Below are 27,250 nucleotides of genomic sequence, written 5' to 3' on the forward strand. Positions count from 1 at the left end.
CCTCGCGCTGGAGCGGAGTCCATCGGCGCTTCGTGCTGGAGCAGAGTCCATCGGCGCTTCGCGCTGGAGCAGAGTCCATCGGTGCCTCGCGCTGGAGCAGAGAGTCCATTGATGCCTCGCGCTGGAGCGGAGTCCATCGGCGCCTCGCGCTGAGAGTCCATCGATTCCTCGCGCTGGAGCGGAGTCCATCGGCGCCTCGCGCTGAGAGTCCATCGATGCCTGGCACTGGAGCAGGATTCACCGATGCCTCGCTCTGGATCGGAGTCCATCGATGCCTCGCTCTGGAGCGGAGTCCATCGATGCCTTACTCATGCAGTGGCCTAAAGATTCTTTCTCTAGTAATGAAAACAATGATGTCACTCTGTTTGTTGAACACGAGTCCTTGCTCCGACAGTGATCCCTTGCTTTGCCATGCTGTGGCCGACAGACCCCCTCCTTGCCTCTCTTTCTCATGCAGCCAGTGAAGGCTTGCACTACAGTTGCACCTTCTTGTCACAGTGCAACTTTGCTCTAAAATGTAGGCCTTGCTCTTGAGTGTGACCTTGCGCTGGTAGTAAAGACTCACTAGGTTATAAGGGTCATGTTTGGCATTTGGGTATTATTGGTTAGTGAGACCTGGCTCTGCTATGAGGGAGGCCTCGCTCTGTTACTAGTGAGGCCTGGCTATATTAGCAGGGCATTGCAACAGGCCGGATCTGAAGCCGAGGGTAATTGCTCCAGCACTGAGCACATGGTCACATGGCCCCACCGTTAATGCTGGAGCCTCTGAGTGCAATTCCCCTTTGAGACCTGCTGCTGTGAATCCCGATTCCTCTTTAGCCCCCTACTAAGAGACAGAGCCCATTTCACTTCCAGTAAAAGTGGACACATGGATTTCATCAGTTACAGCTGAAGTCTCTGGATCCAATTGTCGCTTCATTAAAAGCTGGAAACACTCAGTCTCACTCCCTTTAATGAGAACCTGCATCCCTGGAGCTGTGTTGCCTGATGCTTGCAGCCTCTGTATCGGGACAGGGAGTGTCTTTTGCCCTCCTGTCACAGTTCCCTTCCAGTGTCCTGCTTCTCACCGCAGTATCAGGACTGCTGTGAACGGGTAGGGTCCTTATGCCCTTGGAGCAGGTGTTGTTCTACAGGCACACATACAGGGGTCTCTCTTACTCATGATTGCTGTCTCCAGCAGAGCATAACAAGTGATGAATGTAAACAAACAAAACAGAACACCCTGATTGTATCTACGGCTGATCTACTGTTGACGCGAGGCATGCGATTGGCATGGTGCTTATCTAGAGGGACATGTTTAGCACCAAAAGCCAACATCGCTTAACATGGATTATAAGTGTATAGAGCTTGTGACATCTGACTGATGTCGTCACATGTTGAGTATTTATCCTGTACAGTCCCCATTGATGACAGGCTTTTCAATGTTTTAAAAATGGCGGTCTATGTTGAGGAATCTGGTGTTTTAGTTTTGGTCGCACTTGTATTTGCAAGCAACTGGAGGGGTACCTTTTTATCTGAACCTTGTTGAGGATTTATTAGTTGAAATAAAACGGAAACTAATAATGTTTTATGTAAAACTATGCACACTGTTTAATATATTGGCTATAAATGGAACTTGCCAAATCCGTTGTGTTTTTTATCCTCAGGCATCTTTGGGCAGCGCCTTGAAGACACGGTGCGGTACGAGAGGAAGTTCGGACCTCGGCTCGTCCCTCTGCTGGTGGAGCAATGTGTGGACTTTATCTGTGAGCACGGCCTGTCAGAGGAGGGCCTGTTTCGGATGCCAGGACAGACCAACCTGGTGAAAGACCTACAAGACACGTTTGACCGTGGGGAGAAGCCAGTCTTTGACAGGTCAGTGGTTGTTCATGCAGGGAGCAGAGCCATGAACTCGCTTCTACACGCGACATTTGCTGTAAATTTCAGTCTTCGGATTACCGAACAGAGGCACAGGTTTTCACTGCTCATTTTGGGTTTACAGAAGTTTCTAGATTAGCCGTGCACCTGGTTTTGTCTTTGAGGATAGGCAGTGGCGCGTTAGAACCCTGGTGCCATCTTGATAGCCCGACATGCTTGAGTGGAGTCAAGAAACTGGAGCGGAGTTTTCCGGGCCTTGGATTGTCCTCCTTTTCTGGGTATCAACACCATGCCTAACGCAGAGTATCAGAGCTGCCCTCATGCTGCCGGCCTTCTTGGGCCTGTCGTTTGCCCACAAAAGCTTGGGTGGCTAACAAAACACCTGTGGTTTCTTTCCTAGCACATGACAGAGAATGGTGTTTGCTATAGCATGGAGAATAATCAGGGTTCATGCCCTAGCTGGTAGTCACGTGTTGAAGCATCCTTGCGCCACAGAAGATCATTTTTAATGTCATTGAGAGAGATGAGTCATCCACATTGAGATAAAACATCCTGAAGTAATGTGTGTTGCTACTGTTGTAAGTTGGATGTTGAACCAGCTGGAGATAAGATTGTATTGTAAGTAGTAGTGATGATGAGATGTAGGATGGTGCCACACTTAAGGGTGTTGGATCCTGAGATAAAGTGGTGATACTCTAAACAAATGGGGTGGATCTTTGTGGTGTAGCGCCTATGATGATAACTACTCAGATGTTCGCAGGAGTGATGTTGGTGCAATTCACTGTGTTGCCAGTGTCATGTAGCCTGGAATGGATGATCAGCAACATCTTTTTGAGGTTTTTAAGCTCTGTTTAGTGATGGGGAGTTACATTGTTTCCGGGTTTTCATTGTGTTGTTCTCTCTAAGACAGGTTTTCATATGTGTGCTGTTGTGCAGAGTTTTCCAAAGTCAAGGAAAGTTGAAGACTCCTGTGTCTGTGATGAGATCATTGAAATGCTGAGGCTGCTTGCCAGGTAAAGGGATTGTGTGGAGATTGAGGCAGAGGAGTTTAGGAACTGGAAGTAATGAGAGCAGATGTGGTGGCGTGGAGCTGCAGTCGTAATGCAGCGAAACCTTCATACAGGTAGCTCCTGGGGAGCTCATCATTTTGAACGTTCCCTGGTCATCTCTCAGGCTTATCATGGGCGAGGTTCCTGAGAATCACTCCTGGCTGAAACGCAGATTCTGAATTAAACAGTACTCGCAGAGACTAACAGGAGTCCATACTTTAACAGAATTAAAGCAACAAAGGAATTTTCCCGATTTGCCTGATGGCTCAAACGTCCACGAGGGTAGAATGGGATGAAGTAAATATTGAATGTATCATGCCAGAGAGTGCGCAGTTTACCCTTGGACTGGTGCAAAGATGAGTTACCGAACATGTTGGAGAGGAACGTGCTCCCAGAATGTGTAGTACACATGCACAAAACTGTACACTACTAGACTATCAAGTAGTATCTTTTGAATAACTTATTCTCACCGATGTATTTGTGAGGTGGATTTCATTTGACATATATACTTTTTTCTTATCTGAAATGAGGCTAATTACAGCATAAATCTATACATATTTTATTAATGGAATCGTGGGCCTGATTACTCCTTTAAGGGGTAAATATCACCAAAGATAGAAAACCTGTAAAGAGAGCTGGGTGAAGCAGAGGCTTCAAACTGTACTTTTTTTTAAGTAGCTTGATTGTTAAAATTAAGAAACAAAATAATGTTTTAATACCTCTTCATTGAATATATATTTTGTAATAATGTTTTTGTCTGTCTGGTATAATGAAGTTTTAAGGTATTGCATCTATTCAGTAGGAACAGTGGAGGCATTATTGATTTGTAAGATGTACCCTGACAGAGTGTAAGGTAATGTATGTAGGTGAGGTCTAGGAGTTGAAGTGCTCTGGTAAACTTAGCCATAGACAAAATGTGAGAATGGGAACTTATCACCTGTGCTTACCAAATCACACAAAACAGGAAGTCGCTCAATATGAGTCGCCTCTTGATTCCATTTTGAGAAGAAACTCTTGTTTCCTCCTGTAGAAAAGTAGGATCTGCTTCTGATGGTTACCCCCACTTTTTGCTGGATGTAATACTGTTTTTGACTAGTCTGACTGGGATCCTGCAAATCAGGACCCCAGTCTATAGCATGTGCGCTTGCAAGCAAATACCCTTCCAAAGCATCCATCAACTAATCACTCTCCTCAGAATTGTGAATCTGACTGATGGCAGTATAGAGGCTCCACCATATCCAGCAAATAGTACTACATGGGAACTTGTTAGGTTAGCATCACTAATTGTCCATAGCATCTTTAATCGTTACTCTCCACGCTATCTTAGGGTATTTTTTTTTAATCCAGTAACCTGAGATCTCCTCCGGTGAGGCTCTGGCTAGTAGACCCTCTCTTCACTGCATGTTTTGTTTGGGTACTGTTTAATCTATACTTTAAAATGGACTGTCCAAAAAGACAACCTAATAATGCTTTTGCCATCTGCCTTTTAGTTTGTTTAGCTACATAATCGACTCCAAGATAATCGTGAATCTAGAAATTCCATTTATCAAAACTTCAGGAATTCACTCCTGTGCTACTGGACCTCTGGTCACAAGAGAGGCATTCCCTCTCATTCATCTACTATTAGTAAACAACCATTGGGTGCTAACAGTCTCCAGATTCACCAGCAGGAAGAGATGAGGGGGCATCACAGAGCGACAGAAGGCACCATCCCGCCCAGGTCTTCTGGTGTTAGGCTGCGAGTGTGTCCAGCACTGTCTGTGGGCCATCAGGTCTTTGGTTGTGTGCTTGTTAGGGCCAACTAAGAATACCTAATCTGTTCTGTCTCCTCTATTAATCCCACAAACCATGTGCATGAACTCACATACTGTTGTTGTGCTCTACCTAGTTCTAGATGGACCAGGACCGTTGTTAATCCCTTTACAGATTTTGGTGCTCTTTTCTGAACCTATGTCTCATTAAATCATACTAAATGACATTTGGTCCTATGACAGACAGCGAAGTTTTAAACCTTAAAGGTTAATTTTCAGATTTTCGTCATACAGAAATTAATAATATAGTCGAAATCAAGTAAGCAATAAATCAGAGTGCAATTCTCAAAGTATAGAATCACTCAAAGAACTCAGTAAATTTCAGGTCAGCAAATACAGAGATTAGAATGGGAGAGCAATCCGACATGAACTACCTCCAAGGGTCAGTAAGAAAATGCCTCTCACCACATCTAAAAAGAGCACACTTTAATAGGGTTCTGAACAAAGGATTTCATAGGTTCAATACAGTTGTACATGGTTCTCACAAATCAGACCAATCAGAATTAAGTGGAGTTGAACAGTTGCAAAGAAATGCATTTAGAAAGACTCTCACAATTCTTCAATATGGAGCTTCTTGCAAACACTACCAGTACTAGAACAACTTTTGCTACATTATGTTTGATTCTTCTAAGACACCTAGGTGACAACCTTGAACATGAGCAATTGTGCTGATACAGCGTTTAATATTCTCATGAAGGTCATTGTCTTGCCTGTGAAAAGTACATTCAAGTATTATTCTACTGGGATATGAAAATACGAGTTTAGCCTCGTGATACAGGACACTGGCAGTAAACGTCACAAACAAGATGGAGTATGAGGCCTAAAATTTCTGGGTTAGCTAGAGTTCAGGTTTTATGAAAGCAGTGCATATTTATTCAGTTCTATCAATACTATCCTCTAATGATCAGTCCTAACTCCTAATAATTTAGTCCATCACAAAGAAACTGGAGTGAATGCTTGGACTGGTTTTCTTGTCCACACAAGAGTGATCCCAATAGCTAAGAGTCACCAATAATACTGGACTAACCACTAACCTTGTGTTAGGGAGCAGCATTCTGCCAGGCGTAACATGCTTCACCACCTCGCCAGGATTAGTAAACGCTATGTAAATTAAATTAAAATTTCAATTGGCAAAGCTATTAGGTCAGGCAATGTTTAGTCCTGAGAAAAATATTATAATAGAGACTGCTTCAGTGTAAGACCAAAACCGATTGCTTTGTACGTGCAATACATCTATGAGATTATGAATTTAATGTGAGAGGACTCAGAAAAGTTTTAGGATGGTAAATGAGACACTAATGGATTGCAATGCAAGCACACAATAGCAGGCGTAATGATTCAAGAAACCGCCAATACCATGAGGTGAAAGTTAAATACTTCTCAGAGTATAGCCAAAGCCCACTCTATGTATGCTGTAAAGAATTGATGGCAATGGTCTTGCAGACAGCTGTGTTGTCATTCCAGAGCTAAAAAGACTTCAAAGTTTAGATCACCCCACCATAGTTGAGATATTCCTTGTTTCATTTCCATTGGGTTCAACACTTTACTGTCATAAATGAATCAACCAAATGAGACAAATTTTTTAAGAAACCCCAAAATTTGCAGGTTCCATGCTCTTTCCCACACCAGAAAACTCAGAGCAGGATATGTTCCAAATAGGCCACAAACATATTGCTTTTGCTCAATATAAAAAAAGGAAAGTGTTTTGTCAGTCTCCTTCACTCCCACATGTTTCCTTTTTTCAATATTTTTGTCCCCCACCTGTCCTTTTCTTTCTCTGCCTCACCCTTTCTGCTGATCCTCCTTGTCCATTTTCTCTCTGAATCACCTTTATTCTCTTCCCCACCTACAGTAGCACAGATGTGCATACAGTAGCCTCCCTCCTGAAGCTGTACCTACGGGAATTACCTGAACCGGTCATCCCCTTCACCAAGTATGAAGATTTCCTCTCGTGTGCCCAGCTGCTTTCCAAGGACCAGGAGGAGGTCAGTGACTCACTTTGCCTGGGCTGCTCATTGCAAGGGGTTAACTTTTTTTGCATCAATTGCATCAACTCACATATGCACTATGCACTTTTTGGAATTTAGGGCGAGAGACTCTTTGCAGTGTCTTTGATTGCCATACTAAACGTCTACCACTCTTGTATATCCTTCCAAAATGCCTCTTCCTACATTGCACAAATGTTTAACCACTAGCAGGACAACATTTGAAATTTGCTACGTGAGACTGACACTCACATTCATAACACAATACCATTCTTCTCCATTTGCCAGAATCCTTCACGCCTTTCTTTGTACTGTGCTCCATTTCATCTTTGTTATTTACAATGTTAACAGCAAGGCAGATGTCTCCCCGCATTACTGGCCTCCATTTTGGCTGTATTAATGGTGCGTTTAGTGGCATATCTATTCCCAACCATAAACGTTGTTGAACAATCGTATTGATCGTTTTCATGAGGATTGCATCTCACAAGACATTGTCAGAATGTATATGTTAGAATAGCATGTAATGTAATGTAATCTCCATGCCGCCGAATAATCCCCAATGGATTAATGTTCACCTTGCTTCCTGAAATAAAATGGGGATCTCTCCATAATCGAGTTAACCTTTTGTCCATCCCGCAAATCCATTTGTCTGACTAAATATGTGAAAATCTAAATGTTACCCGGGTCTCTAAAGTTGGTAAATTCTTAAACTGTTTTAGGCCTATTCACAAACTGTATTTTGTAGTCAAGGCCGGACTGGCCGTAATGGGCATCAGGCGTTTCTCCTGGAGGCTGGAAAGGTGTGGGTCCGGTTTTGTTATTGGGAGCATTTTTAGAGCAGTGCAGCTGTTTTGAAAGCACACACTGCAGAGTTCTTTTGTATTTAATGTAGTTTTCAGCCAACAATAAAAGTGTCAAGATAACTCTGGTGATTAATGTACCTGCTGCAGAGAGATTGGAGTTTTGTCAAATGGTAGTTTTGACTCCTCTAAAGTGGTGCCGAGGGTTTATATGCCTACTGCAAAGGACGTGTTCCATGCAGATCACAGGATTTGTATAGCTTAGTTGGTTACTGCTTTTGTCACAAGACCCTTTTTTAATTTTTTTTATTTTTGTCCTCATACGCCATTAGATCTTTACGGTACATTGCTGATATTCCTCTGCTGTCCCCCCTTCGTACTGGCACCAGCAGGAAAGTTCTGATCTTAATGGTTTGCACTTTACACAGAACCTCTCAGATTGGTCTATTCCACTCTTCTATCTATACGCCCCTGGAATTGACCCGAGTGGTGAAGTAAATCTATGTAGAGGCATAATCATTGGACTAAGTTACTCCCAATTTAGTCTAGAGACTATCCAACCAACTTTTACATGGAATCCAGAAGGCAACCTTCTTACTATTCTCTTTTCTTGTAGCCATGTCCAGTTTCATTACATATTTAATAGCATTTACCCATTCTAGAAAGGTCGAAGGGGTACTTTTAATCCAACATTTACAAATTTCCCTTCTGGCCAGTAAAATGAGATAAAAACACAACTTATTAGAATCTAAAGGTAAACTTTCATACCCATTAAGGAGACCAAAGAAGAATAAAGAGGTGCTCACCTATGTATCGAACCCAAGTATTCCTTCCATACCCTTTAACGCTGGGCCCCAGAACTTCTGAATTATTAGACAACTTACAAACATATGTTCATCATTAGCTTTTTCTTTTCGGCACTTTGGACAGCATGGAATAACACCCTTTGCAAATTTAGATAGTTTTAGAGGCGACCAATAGACCCTTTTGTTAGTGTGCCGTTCATAAATTACAATCCTAATCTAGCAAAGTGAGCTATGAACTGCCATCAAAGAGCTGCATGAAAACTACATGCTACACTTTAGAAAGTTATGCCCCCGAGTCTTTCATTATCCGAAGTTTTCTAAAATGGGTTTGTTTAGATAGAAATACATTCTTATTAGTAAAGCCAACCCTAACCACTGTGTTACGTTCTGAATCCTGAGCTTGTGCTGCTCCAGACCATACACTCTTAAAACATCCCTACCAGTATGGTGAAATGTGAATCCCACACCTTGTAGTCCACTTTGTCTTATGTAACATTTTATATACACTGATTTACATACATATGATTCATTGTCTCTGTCTGTGTGTGTGTTTGTGTGTGTGATGTAAGGTGCTCCAACACCCTACACTGGTCTGAGACCTTCTATAAAACAAATGAAATACATGTGACAGAGGGGTTATGGAGCGATGAGGGGCACTGTTGGAGGGTGATAGTGAGAGAATCTTTGAAGAGCCCCAACAAAGACTGTTGAATCCTGGTGCAATCTAAGGTCCTCATTTTCTATGGTTAAAAGTTAATACAATTAAATATATAATAAAAATTGTGTTGCAGAATGTGACATTTATGCCCAAATTTTCTTGGGGGGGCGAAGCCCCCATTTATAGTGGTAGGCTCACTCACTGCACTCACTATGCACCGTACGGGGGTCGCCTGACAAAATTTGACAAGGCTGCTTTGGGTTCCTAGTTTAACCCTGTTTGTAGTACATAGAGTAGTACTACTTGTGTACTTCAAAATGCTATTCACGTACCTGTATGCGGAGACCCCCTCTCTGCCTCTTCTGTGCTATCTGTGCAGGGATCTCACAACAGTTTCTGAAGTCTTAGCCCCTGTTGGTATACGTTTTAGTTGTATATGTAGGAGGAACAAGAGGGAGTGGCTGGAAAATGGGAAATGCTAACTTCTTAATCAGAAAGGTTTATGAAAATGGAAGGAGTGGTTTAGGGTGGGACATGATATTTCAAACACACAGCCACAAAAGAGTAAGATCATGGCTCTTCACAAACTACACTTCTAAAGTTAAATAATAAACTTTAATAATTTCCCCTATACTTTCTCAGAGGTAGATCTCCTCCATGGTGGCAGAGATCTCCATCTGCATTTTCAAAACTACTAGTAGTGCCTTTACACTTGTAAATCCTTTTGTAGAACGGTCCATCGTCCTGATTAGCAGCTGTTGAAACATGTAAATCTAAACGTATGTATAAATCATCACTATAAACATGGGGAATAGCATAAACTGTAGAGTTTCACCTAAGTGAAGTAGCAAATATATGCAGGATTACATTTATGAATATTCATTATTTATGAATAGGCCACTATAAGCTCAAATCTAAAACTACTTTAAGAAAATAAAGTTTTCTTTTGGTTCTACAATCATTCTCTTTCAGCACCTCCACATACCCTACAACACATGGACCAAATATCCCAGTCCATTAGCGGTTCCCCTAGAGTTTGCATAAATGAAGTAGGTGGAATAATGCTGAACATATCAATGTTAGGTACAGAACACCTTCGCTCAAAGGGTTATGCTTAATGTCATTTGGAAAAGTTTGAAATTGAAACGATTCCCCAAGAGACTTCAGACTTGGGAATCCTCAAAATGATAACAAAGTATGCAATAATAAATTACATTTTTTGTGATGCATAACACAAAAAGCAGGATTGTGGCAGACTACACAAAATTGCATGCACCATAAAATTCTCTAGAATAATGCCTCTGTAATGGATTATCCATATAGACATGACAGTTTTACACCACAAGGCATTGTATAAATTAACACTTTGAAGCACCTTAAAAATGCCATGCACTAAATCCTTTGCAGCGCTTAAACCAAGTGGCACAGAGTCGCCTACCCGCTGATTCAAATCTATTGCGACAATTAAACCAAGTGGCACAGCATTCTCTGATTCTTCATATTAGTATCAGGAAAGAGCTGTGATTGCCAGTAATCGGAATCCGCACATGGACAGGCAATTAAAGATGCCTGCTGTCGAGGTGGACATTGAACGTGATGACGGTAAGATAACAATATTGCAGTCCAAACTAAAATGGCAGCCACATGAACAAAATGTGGTGACGAAGTACAAGGAGTGCTGCGCCAGGCGTAGTGCAAAGTGTGGTAATTTCAGCTGCTATGTGCAAGTGGTAGATATTGGCCAAATCCTTTGGTTTTCCAAAGAAAAAATAGCCTGATTTCATCCACCAGCTCCAAACCGCCAATTCAGTGTTGCAGGATGCTCTCTGATCTCCTCACACCTCCTCCACGGGTCCCAGGATTTGCTTTCTGCAAGTGCGATAGCTCCCAATAGCTCCAGTCATTGCCACTGTTGAGTAGGTTGGAACAATTTTTTTATAAGAAATGATTTCACAGTAGGAGTCATTGAGTGAACAGTCTACCACTTCTACAATCCCTTCCAACTGCGTCCAACTCAAACCCTTACATTTTCATACCTCTCATATCACATTTCACTCACCACGTTGAACACAAGCTTAGGGCAGCATGCTACCACATGAAGTGTGGGTACTGTTTCTACAAGGGACAAGTGAAGCGTTGTTACTGATGCCATTAAGGGCCAGGGAAGAGATGGTACCAATGTCACTAGGGCCAAGGAATGAGCTGGTATTGATGTCACAAGGAACAGGGAAAGAGTGGATGGGAAAAGCGGACACTGATATAACCAGATCAGGGAAGGTTGGCTACTGATTTTACAAGATGAGAGGAGACTCATGCAAAGTGTCTACTGCTGTCAGGAGAGAAGAAATAAAAGTAGGTTTTTATGTCACAAAAGGCATCGGTGGAGGGTTGAGTACAGATTTCACAAGAGATTTCTTAAGAGTGGGTACTTATGCCACAAAAGACATGGCTCGCTTGGGTACTGCTATCACAATAAGCGGGGATGTACTTTGGAACAATTGCTCATGCACTCTCCAGTCTCCCCACCCGTCTATAAATGGAATGTTCAGATGTCCTCCAGGATGCTCAGCCTTGCTCTTTAGGTATCATGCAGTCACCATAAAACCAAGCTGATACCCTCTCTCATAGTGCAGCCACTATGAGACCACATTTGTGCCGCACACCCAGAGATGGACCTTTATCGACTCTCATCTTCTCCTTCTCTGTTTGCAGGGCACCCAGGAGCTGGGCAGACAAGTGGTCAATCTCCCACAAGCCAACTACAATCTGCTGAAGTACATCTGCAAGTAGGTGGTGAGAGGCCACTGACGCGGTCACTGTGTTCTGCCGTTCACCCATTGCTTTCCTAAACATTTCATTTTGAAGCAGGACATAGGAATATCACTGCTGGGTGAACATTCACACCAACTTGTGAGCAGGATCAAGGAGGTTCTGCCCTAGCAAGGTGGAAAACATGTCTTGTAGGCTATCATTTTAGTGGGAGGGCAAATGAGTCTTTTGGGGAGGGGGAGTGGAGGGCAAGAGGGGCATGGGAATTCCGTTAAAAAGAATATTATAAAAATAAATTTGTGAAACCAATCTAGCCACCAAGCTGATTTTGTTTTGGACTTTTTTGATTTAATTGTGTTTTTTTATTTATATTTTAACATTAAACATCTAAAGTTTTCTACACTCTTCAGAACTGTATACACATAAGCACCATTTAGCATTTGAGTCTACCAGGTTTGAATGGAATACAGTTAAGGCTAATTTTGTAAGGAAAAAGTAGACTTTTTTGAAGTCCGTATATCAAAATAAGGAAAATTCTGTTTTTAATATATTTAGTTTAAAGAAATAGCAGAATAGAGACAAGGATGATGTGTTACAAAATGGAATTGGGTGCATCTGAGCAAAGGAGGTAATGCAATAAACGCTATTTCAATGATTATACTATAGCACCTGAAAATTTATGGAGTCGCATGTAAGTGAACATTATTAATGTTGCTTCTGGGAACTTTGTGCTGTTGTGTATGTGTATTTTGGTATGGTGGCATTGTCTTTTGGTGATGTACATGGAGTTAGCACGTGTGGGCACATTGTGATGTATGTCGTGATGTGTATGTGCACTTGATAATGGGGCATTTGTGCAGTGGAGTTGTTGGTTAGCTGTTGCTGGTTCATGTGGACACATGGCAGCCTTGTTGACATGGACTTGGTTGTGGTTATTGTGCTTGTAGGCATTTAGTTGTTCTAACTGCAGAACATCTTGAGGGTGATAGTTATAGTTATGCGGTGGAGGTGATGACTTAATTATGTTCTGTTTGAACACCTGGTTGTGGTGTTGATGAGTACTTAGAGTAAATGGGTCTAATGGGGTTGTTAATGCGCAAGTGTGATAGCTCTGCATATACCAGAAGGCATCTTGGCATTAGGACTAAAATAAAATTACAGCAGAAAATGTCTAACAAGAGAAATTAGCTTTAAGGGTTCTAAACAAGGCTCTGTGATTGGCAATTTGCTGAAGGGCAATTAGAAAATTAAGGTGCTATGTTAGTACTGAAAGGGCCCTTCACCAAGGCGTGTGCACTGAAAGGCCAGAACAGCAAAGACAGGTAGTGCTCTCGATAACATAGGGTGAGAAGGAACATGACGGTGGAATCTTGAGTGAACAAAGCTCTGCTCATAACAGAGAGAGAGGCTTGATGAGTGAGGCATCGAGCAATAAATTCTATTTGATGTAACACTGAGAGTCTGCAGAAGGCGTCAGATACATGATTACATTTCCACAAGTTACAAACAGGCCTAACCTCCTTATTCTGCACAGCCTGCAGTTTCTGGATCATGCTAGAGAGGAGCACTAGTTAGTCATTCGAATAAACTATTCTGGGGAGCCATCCTGCTCCCACAGCTTGAGCTTGCAAATGTTGCTACACAAAAGGAAGGATCTTTCTCAGAAGCATAATCTGATGGAAAGGTGAGAGGACCACTGAGTTCACCTGTTCATCCAAATTCAGCTGTTTCTCAATATGAAATCCAAGGCTTTTAACTTTGAGCATTGGGAAAGATTGAGCTCAAGTGTGATCTTTTCACAAGTTCCACAGACTGTCTTGACCAAAGGTCAGGCCTTCGATCTTCCTGGTTTAGAGCATCAGCAGGTTCTTACTCGTGTAGTCCTGAGAGCAGATGTTCAGAACAGACTGACAGGGCAGAACAGGAGGAATCTCTGACGAAGTCCTATCAAAGTGCACGATTATCTGGGTATCATCAACATATTTATTTATTTATTTAAGCTTGTACCGCGCACAGCTACCCACAATGGGTTTCCCGGCGCCAGGGAAAGACTGTAGAAGAAAAGAGAATGTCACCTAGACTTAAGGCCTCTGCCGACTATTGGTCACGCTTAGTAAAGAGCAGGGTCTTCAAAGCCTTACGGAAGCGGAGTAAGTTGGTCTCAGATTTTAATGCCAATGGGAGGGAGTTCCAGTATTTAGGACCAAGAGTGGAAAAGGAGCGGCCTCCCATTTTTGCCAGCTTCCATCTTGGTACTGTGAAATTGCCAATGTCCGATGACCTTAATGAGCGCAGGGGTCTATAGGGTTTTACCAGCCCCTGAACATATACTGGGGCGCTACACTGCTTAGCCTTGAACATATAGCAGAGTGCCTTGAATTTAACGCGTTCTGGGATGCTCAACCAATGGAGGTCACTACATACAACAATATCCACCACAAAAAATCTTAATATACCAGCCAGATGTTGGCTATATAGTTGAAAAGAATGAAGGACAAGGAGGACCCCAGTGAAACTTCCCAAATGACAGGCATTACTTTAGAAAAGAATGAGGGAGACCTGGAGATAGGCTGAACAATATGGATGTGAAACAGAAGGAGCCACATTCTGCAGGCTGACCACCAACGACTAGTTATTTAGGACCACATGATCGGCCGTGTCGGTGGAATTGGTAAAGTCAAGAAATATAAAGCTGGCAGGGTGCCCAACATCCAGGAAAATCCAGAGGGTTGTCCAACACTGAGACCAAAGCATGTTTCAGTCCCATACCAGGAAGAAACTCATCTGAATGATGTCCTGTAAGTTGATTTATTTATTTTTGAAACTTATAAGGCGCACAGCTACCTCCAACGGGGGTGTCCCGGCACTAAGGCAGGTGGCAGATGTGGGTACCAATAGAGTGCTAAGAGTTGGAAAACAGCCAGGTCTTTAAGTCGCGTCGGAAAATGGATTCAGATTCAGCCATACGGAAGGACAGTGGCAAGCTATTCCAGGTTTTGGCAGTAATCACTGCGAAACCTCTGCCACCCATTCTGGAGCGGCGAAAATGTGGAGTCACCAAGAGGCGGAGATGATTCGATCTGAGTGAGCAGTTAGACTGAGAATGCTTAAGTCGAGCTCTAAGGTAGACTGGGCCCTGACCCTGCATTGCTCTAAAAGCCAAAACCAGTGACTTAAACTGAATGTGTCTAATCACTGGAAGCCAATGGAGCTTCTTCAGGTGTGGAGAGATCGAATGGCGATATGGGATGTTTTAGATCAGCTTGGCCGCTGCGTTCTGAACAATCTGCAAGCGTTTAATCAGGTAAGCAGGAGCCCCAGCGTGCAGACTATTTGCATAGTCCAGATGTGAGGTAATCAGGGCATGAATGATGGTCCCACGAGATTCCTGAGGGAGAAAAGGGATAATTTTGCAAATCATGTGTAATTTACCGAAACATGCAGAGGAAACCTGGTTAATTTGAGATTTACAGGATAACTCGTTGTTAAACCGGAATCCAAGATTCCTGGCTGAGTCCACAGATTCCGGAGGGGGATTCAACTCCGATGGCCACCATAATAGTGGCAGAAGTTTTTTTTTATTTATTAAAAAACAGCACCTCGGTTTTATCAGAGTTGAGCCTAAGCGTGTTTAATGACATCCACGTGGAGATGTTACACAAACAGCATCTGAAATTAGAGAAGGCTGCTTCAGAGTGATCCTTAAATGAAAACACCAATTGTGTGTCGTCAGCATAGTAAATCACTCTGACACCACAAGATTCTACCACTGAGGCCAGGGGGAGAGATATACATTAAAAAATAGCGGGCTCAGCGCGGAGCCCTGAGGGACTACACAACTCAGTGCTTTCTCCTCGGAAATAAATGGCTGAAGGGAGACCTGTTGAGTGCGGCCATTTAGGAAGGATCTGATCAGGACAGAGGGGTACCCTGAATCCCGAGGCTGTAAAGTCTGTCAAGCAAAATAGCATGAGAGACCATATTGAATGCCGCGGACAGGTCGAGGAGCACCAGCATCGCTGCTTCGCCTGCGTCCATGCATTCGCGAATGGTCTCAGAAACCTCCAGCAGCACAGTCTCCGTGCTATATCCGGATCTAAACCCGGACTGCGAGTCATGTAAGAGATGGCAGGACTCGGGATAGCTCGACAATTGCTCCTGAACTACTTTTTCCAGGACTTTGGCTGGTTTTGGTAGAAGAGAAATAAGGCGGTAGTTTTTAAAAACAGAAGAATCAGCGTCCGTTAGAATCGGTATTAACATAGCCTGTTTCCAGGTCGAAGGGAAAACCCCAGTTCGCAGGGAGGTGTTCTAAATCAAATTCAAAGGAGAAATAATGAGGGGGGCTAGAGAGCTAAATAGTAATGCCGGGCAGGGGTCCTTTGGAGAGCCTGATTTACAGGCTAACAGTTTTTGGAGTGCTATATCAATGGGGATCGGGTGAAAGGACTCGAATGTGTCACTATTAGTTACCACAGTGTTTTGTACCGGGCTATCAAGGGTAGGGCCAAACGTAGAGTAAATGTCTAAATTTTTGTCATGAAAGAAATCCGATAGTCCATTACAGAGTTCCTGAGTAGGGGGAATCATGCTAGATGAAGCGGACGGGTTACTAAAATCTTTCACTATTTTAAAAAGGGTTTTAGATGAGTAACTGAGCGCTTAAGTTTGTGAAAATTCTTAATAGCAGGTCTACAAATTGATTTAGCCTCCATATTTTAGGATAATCTCCAGTTACACTCGATTTTTTTACATCGGCTTTTTTCAGCGCGCAGAGCGGGGGTAAACCAGGGGGCAGATGGTTTTTGTCTAGAGGAGACGATAGATTGCAAGGGGGCAACAGTATCAAGGGCTGAGGAGAGCCAACTATTAAAGTTAGACACATCTAGTTCCAAATTCCCCATCAACTGCAAATGGGTGCGAGAGAGGGCAGGGGCCATAGTATTACAAGTGATTTTAAACCATTTCCTACTATAATCCCAGGCCATAGAGGAATTAGTTGATTGAGAGGGAGTAGCCAAACTAAACGGGATTAAGAAATGGTCTGACCACGTAAGAGGTAGAGGCGATGCTGTAGTCCGATTAGGGTAGTTAGCGAACAGTAAATCTAGCATATGGCCGGCCCGATGGGTAAGGCTGCTGACCCGCTGGGTTAAATTGAGGCCTCCCAGGGTTTCTAGGAGCTGGCCTGCTTAAAATCACCAAGGATTGTAAAATGTGGATGTTTAAGCTACAGGTCAGCAGCAATATTATAAAAATCTGTACATTGTTGAGGCAGGGAACTAGGGGGTCTGTAGAAGAGAATTCCAGCCATGGCTATATTCGATGCAGCAGAGATGCTGAAATACATACTGTTGGAAACAGCCCACTCCCACTCCGCAGGGTGGTGGTGGACCTTCCCGACACAACGGGGTAGCTTGGCTCGAGTGGTCAGGAAACAGGCGCAGTGCTAAGCATACAATCTACCCATACAATAACCATGCGTGCATCCGTTCCAAAAACGACTCTACACCGTAAAAATTATGAAAATATGTTCTCTTTATCTTTCTTCTCTTAGTTGCTGATTGGGAAAATAAATAACAATCACAATATATACATTTTTAAATATAGCAGGTCAAATAAATATTTGCTGTTTGCTGAAATAAATAGGGATGATTATAAATAACGGGGCATAAATACAAGTGCAATATATACAGTCAATTAAATACTTTGAGGTAATAAATACTGTATCAATAAATACTGTCCCAATAAATACTGTTCACCAACAAGTCCTGTGGACCTAGAAATTCAGTGCAGCAATAAATAGATGAGAACTTAATAAATACAGTAACCCCAATAAATAATTAGAAGTATACAGTACACTTTGTGAATCAGATGACACTTCACTACTGAAGGGCTGAATTGGCCCAGGCACAGCTTGTAGGGTGTGAAAGGCTTGAGGGGTACTACTCCCTGGCTGAGGCAAAGGCTGAGGCCTAAACTGAGGTAGATCAAAAAGGGGGGGAAATTCCAATGCCCTGGCTTCCCTCTCCACAGAACCTCTCTAGGTTAGTCCCAGTTCACCCCAGGCACAGTCAGGTGGGTTTCAGCTCCTCCCTAGCCCCTTAGAGTAGTCTCTCAGGTCTCCACAGGGCCTTAGGCGCCCTCTACTCCACTTACTGCCCTTTTCTGATGTTCCGACGCCGCTGGAGTCGTGTCGACGCCGTGAGGCGGTTCCGGTTCGGTCTCGGCGGCCTCGGCACAGTGTCAGTTCTTTGACGACGCCGGTAGGCGGTTCCGGTCCGATGTCGGTGGCCTCGGTTCGAACTCGACCTCCGATTCGACGGCGTCGGGCAGTCTCTTCACACGATGTCGACTTCGGGCGGCTCCGGTCCGACGGCGCTCTCGGCTCCGATGACGTCGGCCGGCCTGGCCTCGCTGTCGACTTCCGGCGACTCCGGGGTGCGATCCTCACCCCCGACCTCCGGTGCTCCTCCTCACAGGCTCCGGGCGACTCCGGAGTGCGATCCTCACTCCCGACCTCCGGTGCTCCTCTACCTCGGTCTCCGACGACTCCGGAGGGCAGACTTCACCCTTCCGATGACGCCGCTCGCTCGACCTCGGTTCACCTCCTTCTCGACCCTTGGTATTCCACTCGACCTCCGCCGGCGCCCTCTTATGACCTCAGGCGGCTCCGGGTACGACGTCTGCTACCTCAGTCAGCGCCGCTTCTCCACCTCGGGCTCCAGGTCTTCGGCTACTCGACGCCAGGCTCCAGGGAAACCAACTCTCAGGTCAGAATCTTGTTATCTTCTTGGTTCTAAGGCCTGTTCCTGCTGTCCAGGTCCTTAGGATGGTTTTCTTCTTTCTTCTTCCCACACAGGGCTATAGGCTGGGATCCATCAGCTGGGACAAGTATCAAGGGTGGGTTTATGGACCCCACTCCAGGCACAAGTTTCCACCCCTGCTGCTTCACTCCTTCCTCCTTCACTCTTGTGCTCCTCTCTCTTCACCAGTCAGGTGCCAACTGCCAGCTCCAACTGCCAACTGCTTCTCTTATCCTCCCAACATTCCAAACGGTTTCCAACTGTCACACAGTTCTGGAATCTCCTGGAAGGTTCTGGAAGGTGCTGGTAGGTTCCAGTGGATGCTGGTGATGTCATAGGAGGCCACCATTTTGTGCTTCAGGCCCTCAGACAGAAATTTCAGGGGTAGCTAAAATGGCTCCCTGAATCTGTAGCAACACTAAAAAGTCTGGTGGTTCCCAAAAAGGAAAAATTCAAACAGGGTTTGAGGCAAAAGTGGGACAAAATAAATAATGATGAGGAGGGACCACCCAAAGGGCTGACAGGTCTAACACGCGTCCCCCCCAGCTGAAAGTGGGGAGAGCTCCCCAACCCCTTGGGAGTTCTCATCACTAAGGCGGAAATACCTTGAGAGACCGTCTGCATTGGCGTGGTCCACTCCAGGCCGATGTTCCACCTGAAAGTCCATCCCCTGTAGGGAAATAGACCACCTCAACAACTTGGGATTCTCCCCCTTCATTTGCATCAGCCAACGAAGGGGTCTGTGGTCGGTCTGAACCAGGAAGTGCGAGCCAAACAGGTATGGCCGCAACTTCTTCAGAGCCCATACCACTGCAAAGGCTTCACGCTCTATTGCACTCCACTTCTGTTCCCTGGGAAGTAGTCTCCTGGATAGGAAGACCACGGGTTGATCCAGACCCTCTTCGTTGAGTTGCGATAACACTGCCCCAATGCCATGTTCTGATGCATCTGTCTGGACAATGAACTTCTTGGAAAAGTCTGGGGCCCTTAAGACCGGGGCCTCGCACATGGCTTTCTTCAATTTCTCAAAGGCTTGCTGACAAGCCTCCGTCCAGACTACCCGTCGAGGTTGTTTCTTGGACGTGAGCTCCGTGAGAGGGGCTACGATGGTACCGTACCCCTTCACGAAGCGGCGATAGTATCCCGTGAGGCCCAAAAATGCTCGGACCTCAGTCTGTGTCTTGGGGGGTTCCCAGGCCATGATGGCCTCGATCTTCGCCTGGAGGGGCTGCACCGTTCCCCTACCCACCAAGTGTCCAAGGTACACTACCGACCCCTGCCCGATCTGGCACTTGCTGGCCTTGATCGTCAATCCAGCTTGTCTCAGGGCCTGGAGAACAGCTTGCAGGTGACGCAAGTGATCCTCCCAGCTGTTACTGAAGACGGCTATGTCATCCAGATAAGCAGCAGAGAAACTCTCCATTCCGGTGAGGATCTGGTTTACCAGGCGCTGAAACGTGGCAGGTGCGTTCTTGAGCCCAAAGGGCATCACACAGAACTGGTAGTGGCCATTGGGCGTGGAGAAGGCTGACCTTTCCCTTGCTCCATCAGTCAAAGAGATCTGCCAGTACCCCGAAGTAAGGTCAAAGGTACTTAGATATTGGGCAGCTCCCAGCCGGTCAATCAATTCATCCGCCCTAGGGATCGGATGAGCATCAGTTTTTGTCACTGAATTCAGTCCCCGGTAGTCCACACAGAACCTCAGTTCTGGTTGGGCACCCGGTGGTGCAGCTTTTGGTACTAGCACCACCGGACTGGACCAGGGGCTGCTAGAAGGTTCAACCACTCCTAGCTCCAGCATCTTAGTGACTTCACTATGAATGCTGGCCTTCACCTTGTCAGACATCCGGTAGATCTTGGACTTCACAGGTGGGCTGTCTCCTGTGTCCACGTCATGGACGCACAGGTGAGTCCTACCCGGAACAAGGGAGAACAACGAAGAGTACTGCCCCAGGACCTGGCGACAGTCCTCCTGCTGTTCAGGAGTTAGAGATGGGGAGAGAATCACTCCCTCCACCGACCCATCCTTTTCCTGAGACGCAAACAGATCAGGGAGAGGCTCGCTTTCCACGTCCTCTCCTCCGTCAGTCACCATCATCAAGATGACTTCGGGCCTCTCGTGGTGGGGTTTGAGGCGGTTGGCATGCAGCACCCGCAGGGGCTGACGAGGGGTCTTCAGGTCCACCAAGTAGGTAGCCTTACCCTTCTTCTCCAACACCTCAAAGGGTCCTGACCAGCGATCCTGGAGGGCACTAAGCTCTCCTGGTTCGATCACCCACACCTTCTGGCCAGGCTCCAACTCCACCGGGTGAGCGTTGTGGTCATACCACGCCTTCATTACTGCTTGGCTGGCTTCCAAGTTGTCAGAAGCTTGCTTCCACAACTTAGCCATTTGGCTCCGGAAGGCCAGCATGTAGCTCACCACATCCTGGGGGAGCTTCCTGGGAGTTCTTTCCCATCCGTCTCTCACCAGGTTAAGAGGTCCGCGTACAGGGTGCCCATACAGAAGCTCGAAGGGGCTGAAGCCCACTCCCTTCTGTGGCACTTCCCTGTAAGAAAAGAGCAAACAGGGTAGGAGGACGTCCCATTTCCTCCGCAGGCTTTCAGGCAGACTTCTGATCATGCCTTTCAAGGTTTTGTTAAACCTTTCCACCAGACCATTGGTCTGGGGGTGGTAAGGAGTTGTGAACCGGTAGGTCACTCCACACTCCTTCCACATCGCCCGCATATACGCTGACATGAAGTTGGTCCCCCTGTCGGACACAACTTCCTTGGGAAAACCCACTCGGGTAAAGATTCCCATCAGGGCCCTAGCCACAACAGGTGCTGTTATGGTCCTCAGAGGTATCGCCTCTGGGTACCGTGTGGCATGATCCACCAGAACCAGGATAAACCTGTGACCAGCTGTAGTCGGTGGATCTAATGGACCCACAATGTCGATGCCCACCCTTTCAAAGGGGGTGCTAACGACAGGAAGTGGTTCCAGGGGAGCTTTCAGCTTCACCCCTGTTTTCCCACTGGCCTGGCAAGACACACATGTCCGGCAGTAGGTATCGGACGACACTTTCATCTGAGGCCAATAAAAGTGTGGGACAAGACGGGCGAAGGTCTTGTCTTGCCCCAGGTGTCCTGCCAAGGGGATCTCGTGAGCCAACTCTAACAGGAAGGCTCGAAAACGTTGAGGTACTACCAAGGCTCGTGACGATCCATGTAGGGGTGCCTTGGGTTCACTGTAGAGGAGGCCATCCTCCCAGTAGACACTGTAGTTCCCTTCAACGTTCCCTGCTGCCTGGGCTTCGGCCTGTCGCCTCAGCCCCTCAAGGGTAGGGCACTCCCTCTGGCCCTGGCAGAATTCCTCCCTGGACGGGCCTCCCTCCACGTGCCACTCGGCCGGGATGGGTAAGTCCTCCAGGTTGGTAACGTCCCCCTCCGCAGACTCCTGGTCCACCACCTCCGGTGGCCTATCCGTCCTACGGGGTGGAGACGCCGAGGCAGGCTCCTCCTGTCCTCGGTTCTTCCCTTGACTGGCAGCTGGCTGGGCCTTTGTTCCAGGCTCCAGCCGGAATGAACTCCCTCTTCGGGTAGTCTCGGACCTTGTGCTAACACAGGCCCAGTCAGGTGTACCCAGCATCTCGGTATGAGTCCGGTATTCCACCTCCTTCCAAGCGTTGTGCTCCATGTCATTGCCCAGCAGACAATCGACTGGCACGGCAGGGCTTACGGCAACTCGAAGTGAACCTGCAACCCCCCCCCATTCAAAGGGAACCTCAGCCACGGGATAGTGACCGGTTCTGCCGTCAGCCATCGCGGCTGGGTGGAGTACATCGGGAATGACTTGCTCTGGAGACACCAGTTGGCTACGTACCATAGTCATACTGGCTCCTGTGTCTCTCAGAGCCTCCCCTCTTTGGCCATTGATGGTGATCCACTGCCCATACTTTGCAGTATTTGCGGGCACCTGGATCTTAGGAACCATCTCCCGTTCTCCCAGGGACACTAAAGTGACACCCGCCCACTCCCTTCCCTTAGTTAAGGGCATCTCCTCCCCGAGCACTACACTAGCTACTCCGGGGGGCTTTCCTCCAGTGGGAGGGGGTGATCGTTTCTGACACTTCGGATCTCCTTTATAGTGTCCAACGCCACCGCACTCGTAGCAATGGACAACCCTTGGCTGCTGACTCTGGCCAGGATTAGGGTTTCTGGGTGGGTTAGCCTTAGAGGTGAATCCTGTTCCCTTCCCTTGGAAGTTATTTTGGGGGCCTTTGGAGAACTCCTTTTTCTTTTCCCCTCCTTCTTTCTTTTGGGGGGCGCCCTGTCCGGCCTTTTGAGTATCCCCTCCAGTCCCCCTGGTGGACACCCGGGTACTAGCCCAAATGTCCGCCTCCTCAGCAAGCTTCCGGGGGCTGGTCAGCTTGCTATCCACCAGGTGTTGCCGCAGTTCAGGGAAACATTTCTCGAGTAGGTGTTCCTTCAATACCAGGTCAAACAGCTCCTCGTAGTTCCTGACTTCACTGCCCTGAATCCAACCTTCCAGTGCCTTCTTTGCATAGTCCAGGAAGTCCACCCAATTCTGTGTGCCCAGTTTGTGACTACCCCTGAACTTCTGTCTGTACTTTTCCGGAGTAAGTCCAAACTTCCTGATGAGCGCCAGTTTCATGGTGGGGTAGTGGGTTTGCTCATCCTCTTCGAGGGCCAATAAAGCATCCCTACCAGCTGGAGGCATGTATTTATACAGCCCCCCTCCCCAATACTTCGCTGGAACCCCATGGGCCCTCAATGAGACCTCATAGGCTGCTAGCCACTTGGCGATGTCATCACCTGCCCCATAGCTTGCTACAATGTCCTTTGGCAGGTAAGGTTTGGATTCCCTGGTGGACTCTTGGATTTGGCTGCCACCATTAGGAACAGTTGGTGCCCCAATTCTGAGGATCTGAAGCTCTATCTCCTTCAGTCTTATCTCATGAGCCATCCTCTCTTTCTCCGTCTCATGAGCCAACCTCTGTTCCTCCTTCTCCTTCTCCAGCTTTGCTAAATCCAATGTGAGCTGTCTTTTCTCTCTCCGATCTGCTAACTCCACGCTGGATAAGCCCCCACTAGAGGCACGGCTGCCCCCCCTAGAAAGTGTCCTGGGCCCTGCTGACAGGTTCCCCACCTCAGGTTGGTACATCTCAGCCCCCTCGGGGTCAGGCTCTCCATCCCTGTCTTCCTCCTCAGCCTTGCCTTCCCTGCGTGCCTCCCCCCAAGCCCTTAAGCTGGTTTGAAGTGCACCCTTCTTTGCTCCTGGGGGACAGTACACCCCCTCTCGCTGGCAAAACTCCCTGAGTTGGGCCACAGTGTATGTTTCTAAATCTTCAAGAACAAACTCCATCTTGCCCACCCAGGTTAGAGGACAGGTTTTGTGCAGTAACAATGCAGGGGGGTACCTTTAGTAATACCTCCTCCCACCACCAGAGTAAATTTGGAAAAAACAAAAACCCACAATTTGGAAGGCCGCTGTGAGAAAACTCCCGGTGTAGGCCTATGGACTACCCACAGTTATTGTTGAGTATATGTAGGCACAGCTCTATCCCACCACTGAACACCAATTTATGTTGGAAACAGCCCACTCCCACTCCGCAGGGTGGTGGTGGACCTTCCCGACACAACGGGGTAGCTTGGCTCGAGTGGTCAGGAAACAGGCGCAGTGCTAAGCATACAATCTACCCATACAATAACCATGTTGCATCCGTTCCAAAAACGACTCTACACCGTAAAAATTATGAAAATATGTTCTCTTTATCTTTCTTCTCTTAGTTGCTGATTGGGAAAATAAATAACAATCACAATATATACATTTTTAAATATAGCAGGTCAAATAAATATTTGCTGTTTGCTGAAATAAATAGGGATGATTATAAATAACGGGGCATAAATACAAGTGCAATATATACAGTCAATTAAATACTTTGAGGTAATAAATACTGTATCAATAAATACTGTCCCAATAAATACTGTTCACCAACAAGTCCTGTGGACCTAGAAATTCAGTGCAGCAATAAATAGATGAGAACTTAATAAATACAGTAACCCCAATAAATAATTAGAAGTATACAGTACACTTTGTGAATCAGATGACACTTCACTACTGAAGGGCTGAATTGGCCCAGGCACAGCTTGTAGGGTGTGAAAGGCTTGAGGGGTACTACTCCCTGGCTGAGGCAAAGGCTGAGGCCTAAACTGAGGTAGATCAAAAAGGGGGGGAAATTCCAATGCCCTGGCTTCCCTCTCCACAGAACCTCTCTAGGTTAGTCCCAGTTCACCCCAGGCACAGTCAGGTGGGTTTCAGCTCCTCCCTAGCCCCTTAGAGTAGTCTCTCAGGTCTCCACAGGGCCTTAGGCGCCCTCTACTCCACTTACTGCCCTTTTCTGATGTTCCGACGCCGCTGGAGTCGTGTCGACGCCGTGAGGCGGTTCCGGTTCGGTCTCGGCGGCCTCGGCACAGTGTCAGTTCTTTGACGACGCCGGTAGGCGGTTCCGGTCCGATGTCGGTGGCCTCGGTTCGAACTCGACCTCCGATTCGACGGCGTCGGGCAGTCTCTTCACACGATGTCGACTTCGGGCGGCTCCGGTCCGACGGCGCTCTCGGCTCCGATGACGTCGGCCGGCCTGGCCTCGCTGTCGACTTCCGGCGACTCCGGGGTGCGATCCTCACCCCCGACCTCCGGTGCTCCTCCTCACAGGCTCCGGGCGACTCCGGAGTGCGATCCTCACTCCCGACCTCCGGTGCTCCTCTACCTCGGTCTCCGACGACTCCGGAGGGCAGACTTCACCCTTCCGATGACGCCGCTCGCTCGACCTCGGTTCACCTCCTTCTCGACCCTTGGTATTCCACTCGACCTCCGCCGGCGCCCTCTTATGACCTCAGGCGGCTCCGGGTACGACGTCTGCTACCTCAGTCAGCGCCGCTTCTCCACCTCGGGCTCCAGGTCTTCGGCTACTCGACGCCAGGCTCCAGGGAAACCAACTCTCAGGTCAGAATCTTGTTATCTTCTTGGTTCTAAGGCCTGTTCCTGCTGTCCAGGTCCTTAGGATGGTTTTCTTCTTTCTTCTTCCCACACAGGGCTATAGGCTGGGATCCATCAGCTGGGACAAGTATCAAGGGTGGGTTTATGGACCCCACTCCAGGCACAAGTTTCCACCCCTGCTGCTTCACTCCTTCCTCCTTCACTCTTGTGCTCCTCTCTCTTCACCAGTCAGGTGCCAACTGCCAGCTCCAACTGCCAACTGCTTCTCTTATCCTCCCAACATTCCAAACGGTTTCCAACTGTCACACAGTTCTGGAATCTCCTGGAAGGTTCTGGAAGGTGCTGGTAGGTTCCAGTGGATGCTGGTGATGTCATAGGAGGCCACCATTTTGTGCTTCAGGCCCTCAGACAGAAATTTCAGGGGTAGCTAAAATGGCTCCCTGAATCTGTAGCAACACTAAAAAGTCTGGTGGTTCCCAAAAAGGAAAAATTCAAACAGGGTTTGAGGCAAAAGTGGGACAAAATAAATAATGATGAGGAGGGACCACCCAAAGGGCTGACAGGTCTAACACATACCTTCTAGGGAGCCGATATTAGGGATTTTCCTAGAAGAGATATCCCAACACGAACATAGGATCACTGGAATCCTACCACCCACCTTGTTGTTAGCCTGATTAATTCCCACAAAACAATAGTCAGGGGGATAGCAAGATTAAGGTCGGGATTAGAAGAATCCCTAAGCCACGTTTCGGTGAGAAACATTATATCCCAGGCATGAGTTCAAGGGAGAGCCAAATGTCACCCGAATGGCGAGGTAGCGTTCTACAATTGAGTAGACAGGCTTTGATGGCAGGCGGAAGACCAATTTGCTCCTTTACGGGTCCCAGGAGACTTGGGGATAGTCTGGGAGGGGCTGCAGGCTCTAACTTAAAAGTGAATAGACAAGCGGCACAAATTAAATTGAGCCAAGGGCCCGGAAAACTCACATAAGGTTGGGGCACTACAGCACCTTTCTCTCACTTCAAACAATTGAGTCCTGGACCAAAGGATTCAAGCACCGGGGGGATTCCAGCAGCATGGCTGGCGCTGGCCGCGGAACAGGCATGGACGGACGCAGATGGGCTTGCCTTTGGCGTGCCACCGGCGCGTCCGCTGTGCAACGTTAATGCCAGGATTAAGTAGTGAGCGGGCGCTAGTGCGCTAACCCGCTAGTTCCGCCCCCAAAAGCAGCCAGAAGTAGAGAACCCGGCAATCCTCGATACCCTCCACAACGAACAGGCAAGCCTGCGGTGGACCGGAGTATGAGGCAGGAAGTAGCTAAGGTAGGGGCCCTAAATAAAAGATCAACTAAAGTGCAGTGTGCCAGCAATTGATTAAAAACAGCTAAAACACCCAATGTCAATTTCCAGAATAGATCGCAACTAGCACGAGTGCCTCACATCTGCGCGCATCCGCTGCGCAATTGAAATGCTAGGATTAAGTAGTGAGCGGGCGCAAGTGCGCTAACCCGCTTGTTTCGCCCCCCAGAAGCAGCCGGAAGTAGAGAACCCGGCAGTCCTCTATACCCTCCACAACAAATGGGCAAGCCCGTGGTGGACCGGAGTATGAGGCAGAAAGCAGCTAATTTAGGGGCCCTAAATTATAGGTCAACTAAAGTGCAGTGTGCCAGCAATTGATTAAAAACAGCTAAAAACACCCAATGTCAT

General features: G+C 46.8%; 1 protein-coding gene across 2 annotated transcripts in view; it reads left to right on the forward strand.

Moving 5' to 3' along the window:
• The window catches only part of ARHGAP22 (Rho GTPase activating protein 22), a 399,917-nt gene that overhangs the window by 326,425 nt on the left and 46,242 nt on the right, over nucleotides 1-27,250 (forward strand). For both annotated transcript variants that reach the window (XM_085608768.1, XM_085608769.1), the window contains 3 exons: nucleotides 1,647-1,854; nucleotides 6,570-6,702; nucleotides 11,679-11,752. In XM_085608768.1, coding sequence (XP_085464894.1) covers nucleotides 1,647-1,854; nucleotides 6,570-6,702; nucleotides 11,679-11,752 — 415 coding nt within the window. The remainder of the gene's footprint in view (nucleotides 1-1,646; nucleotides 1,855-6,569; nucleotides 6,703-11,678; nucleotides 11,753-27,250) is intronic.

The sequence above is a fragment of the Triturus cristatus genome, chromosome 1_2 (assembly GCF_964204655.1).
Source record: "Triturus cristatus chromosome 1_2, aTriCri1.1, whole genome shotgun sequence".
NCBI classification, from domain to species: Eukaryota; Metazoa; Chordata; class Amphibia; order Caudata; family Salamandridae; genus Triturus; species Triturus cristatus.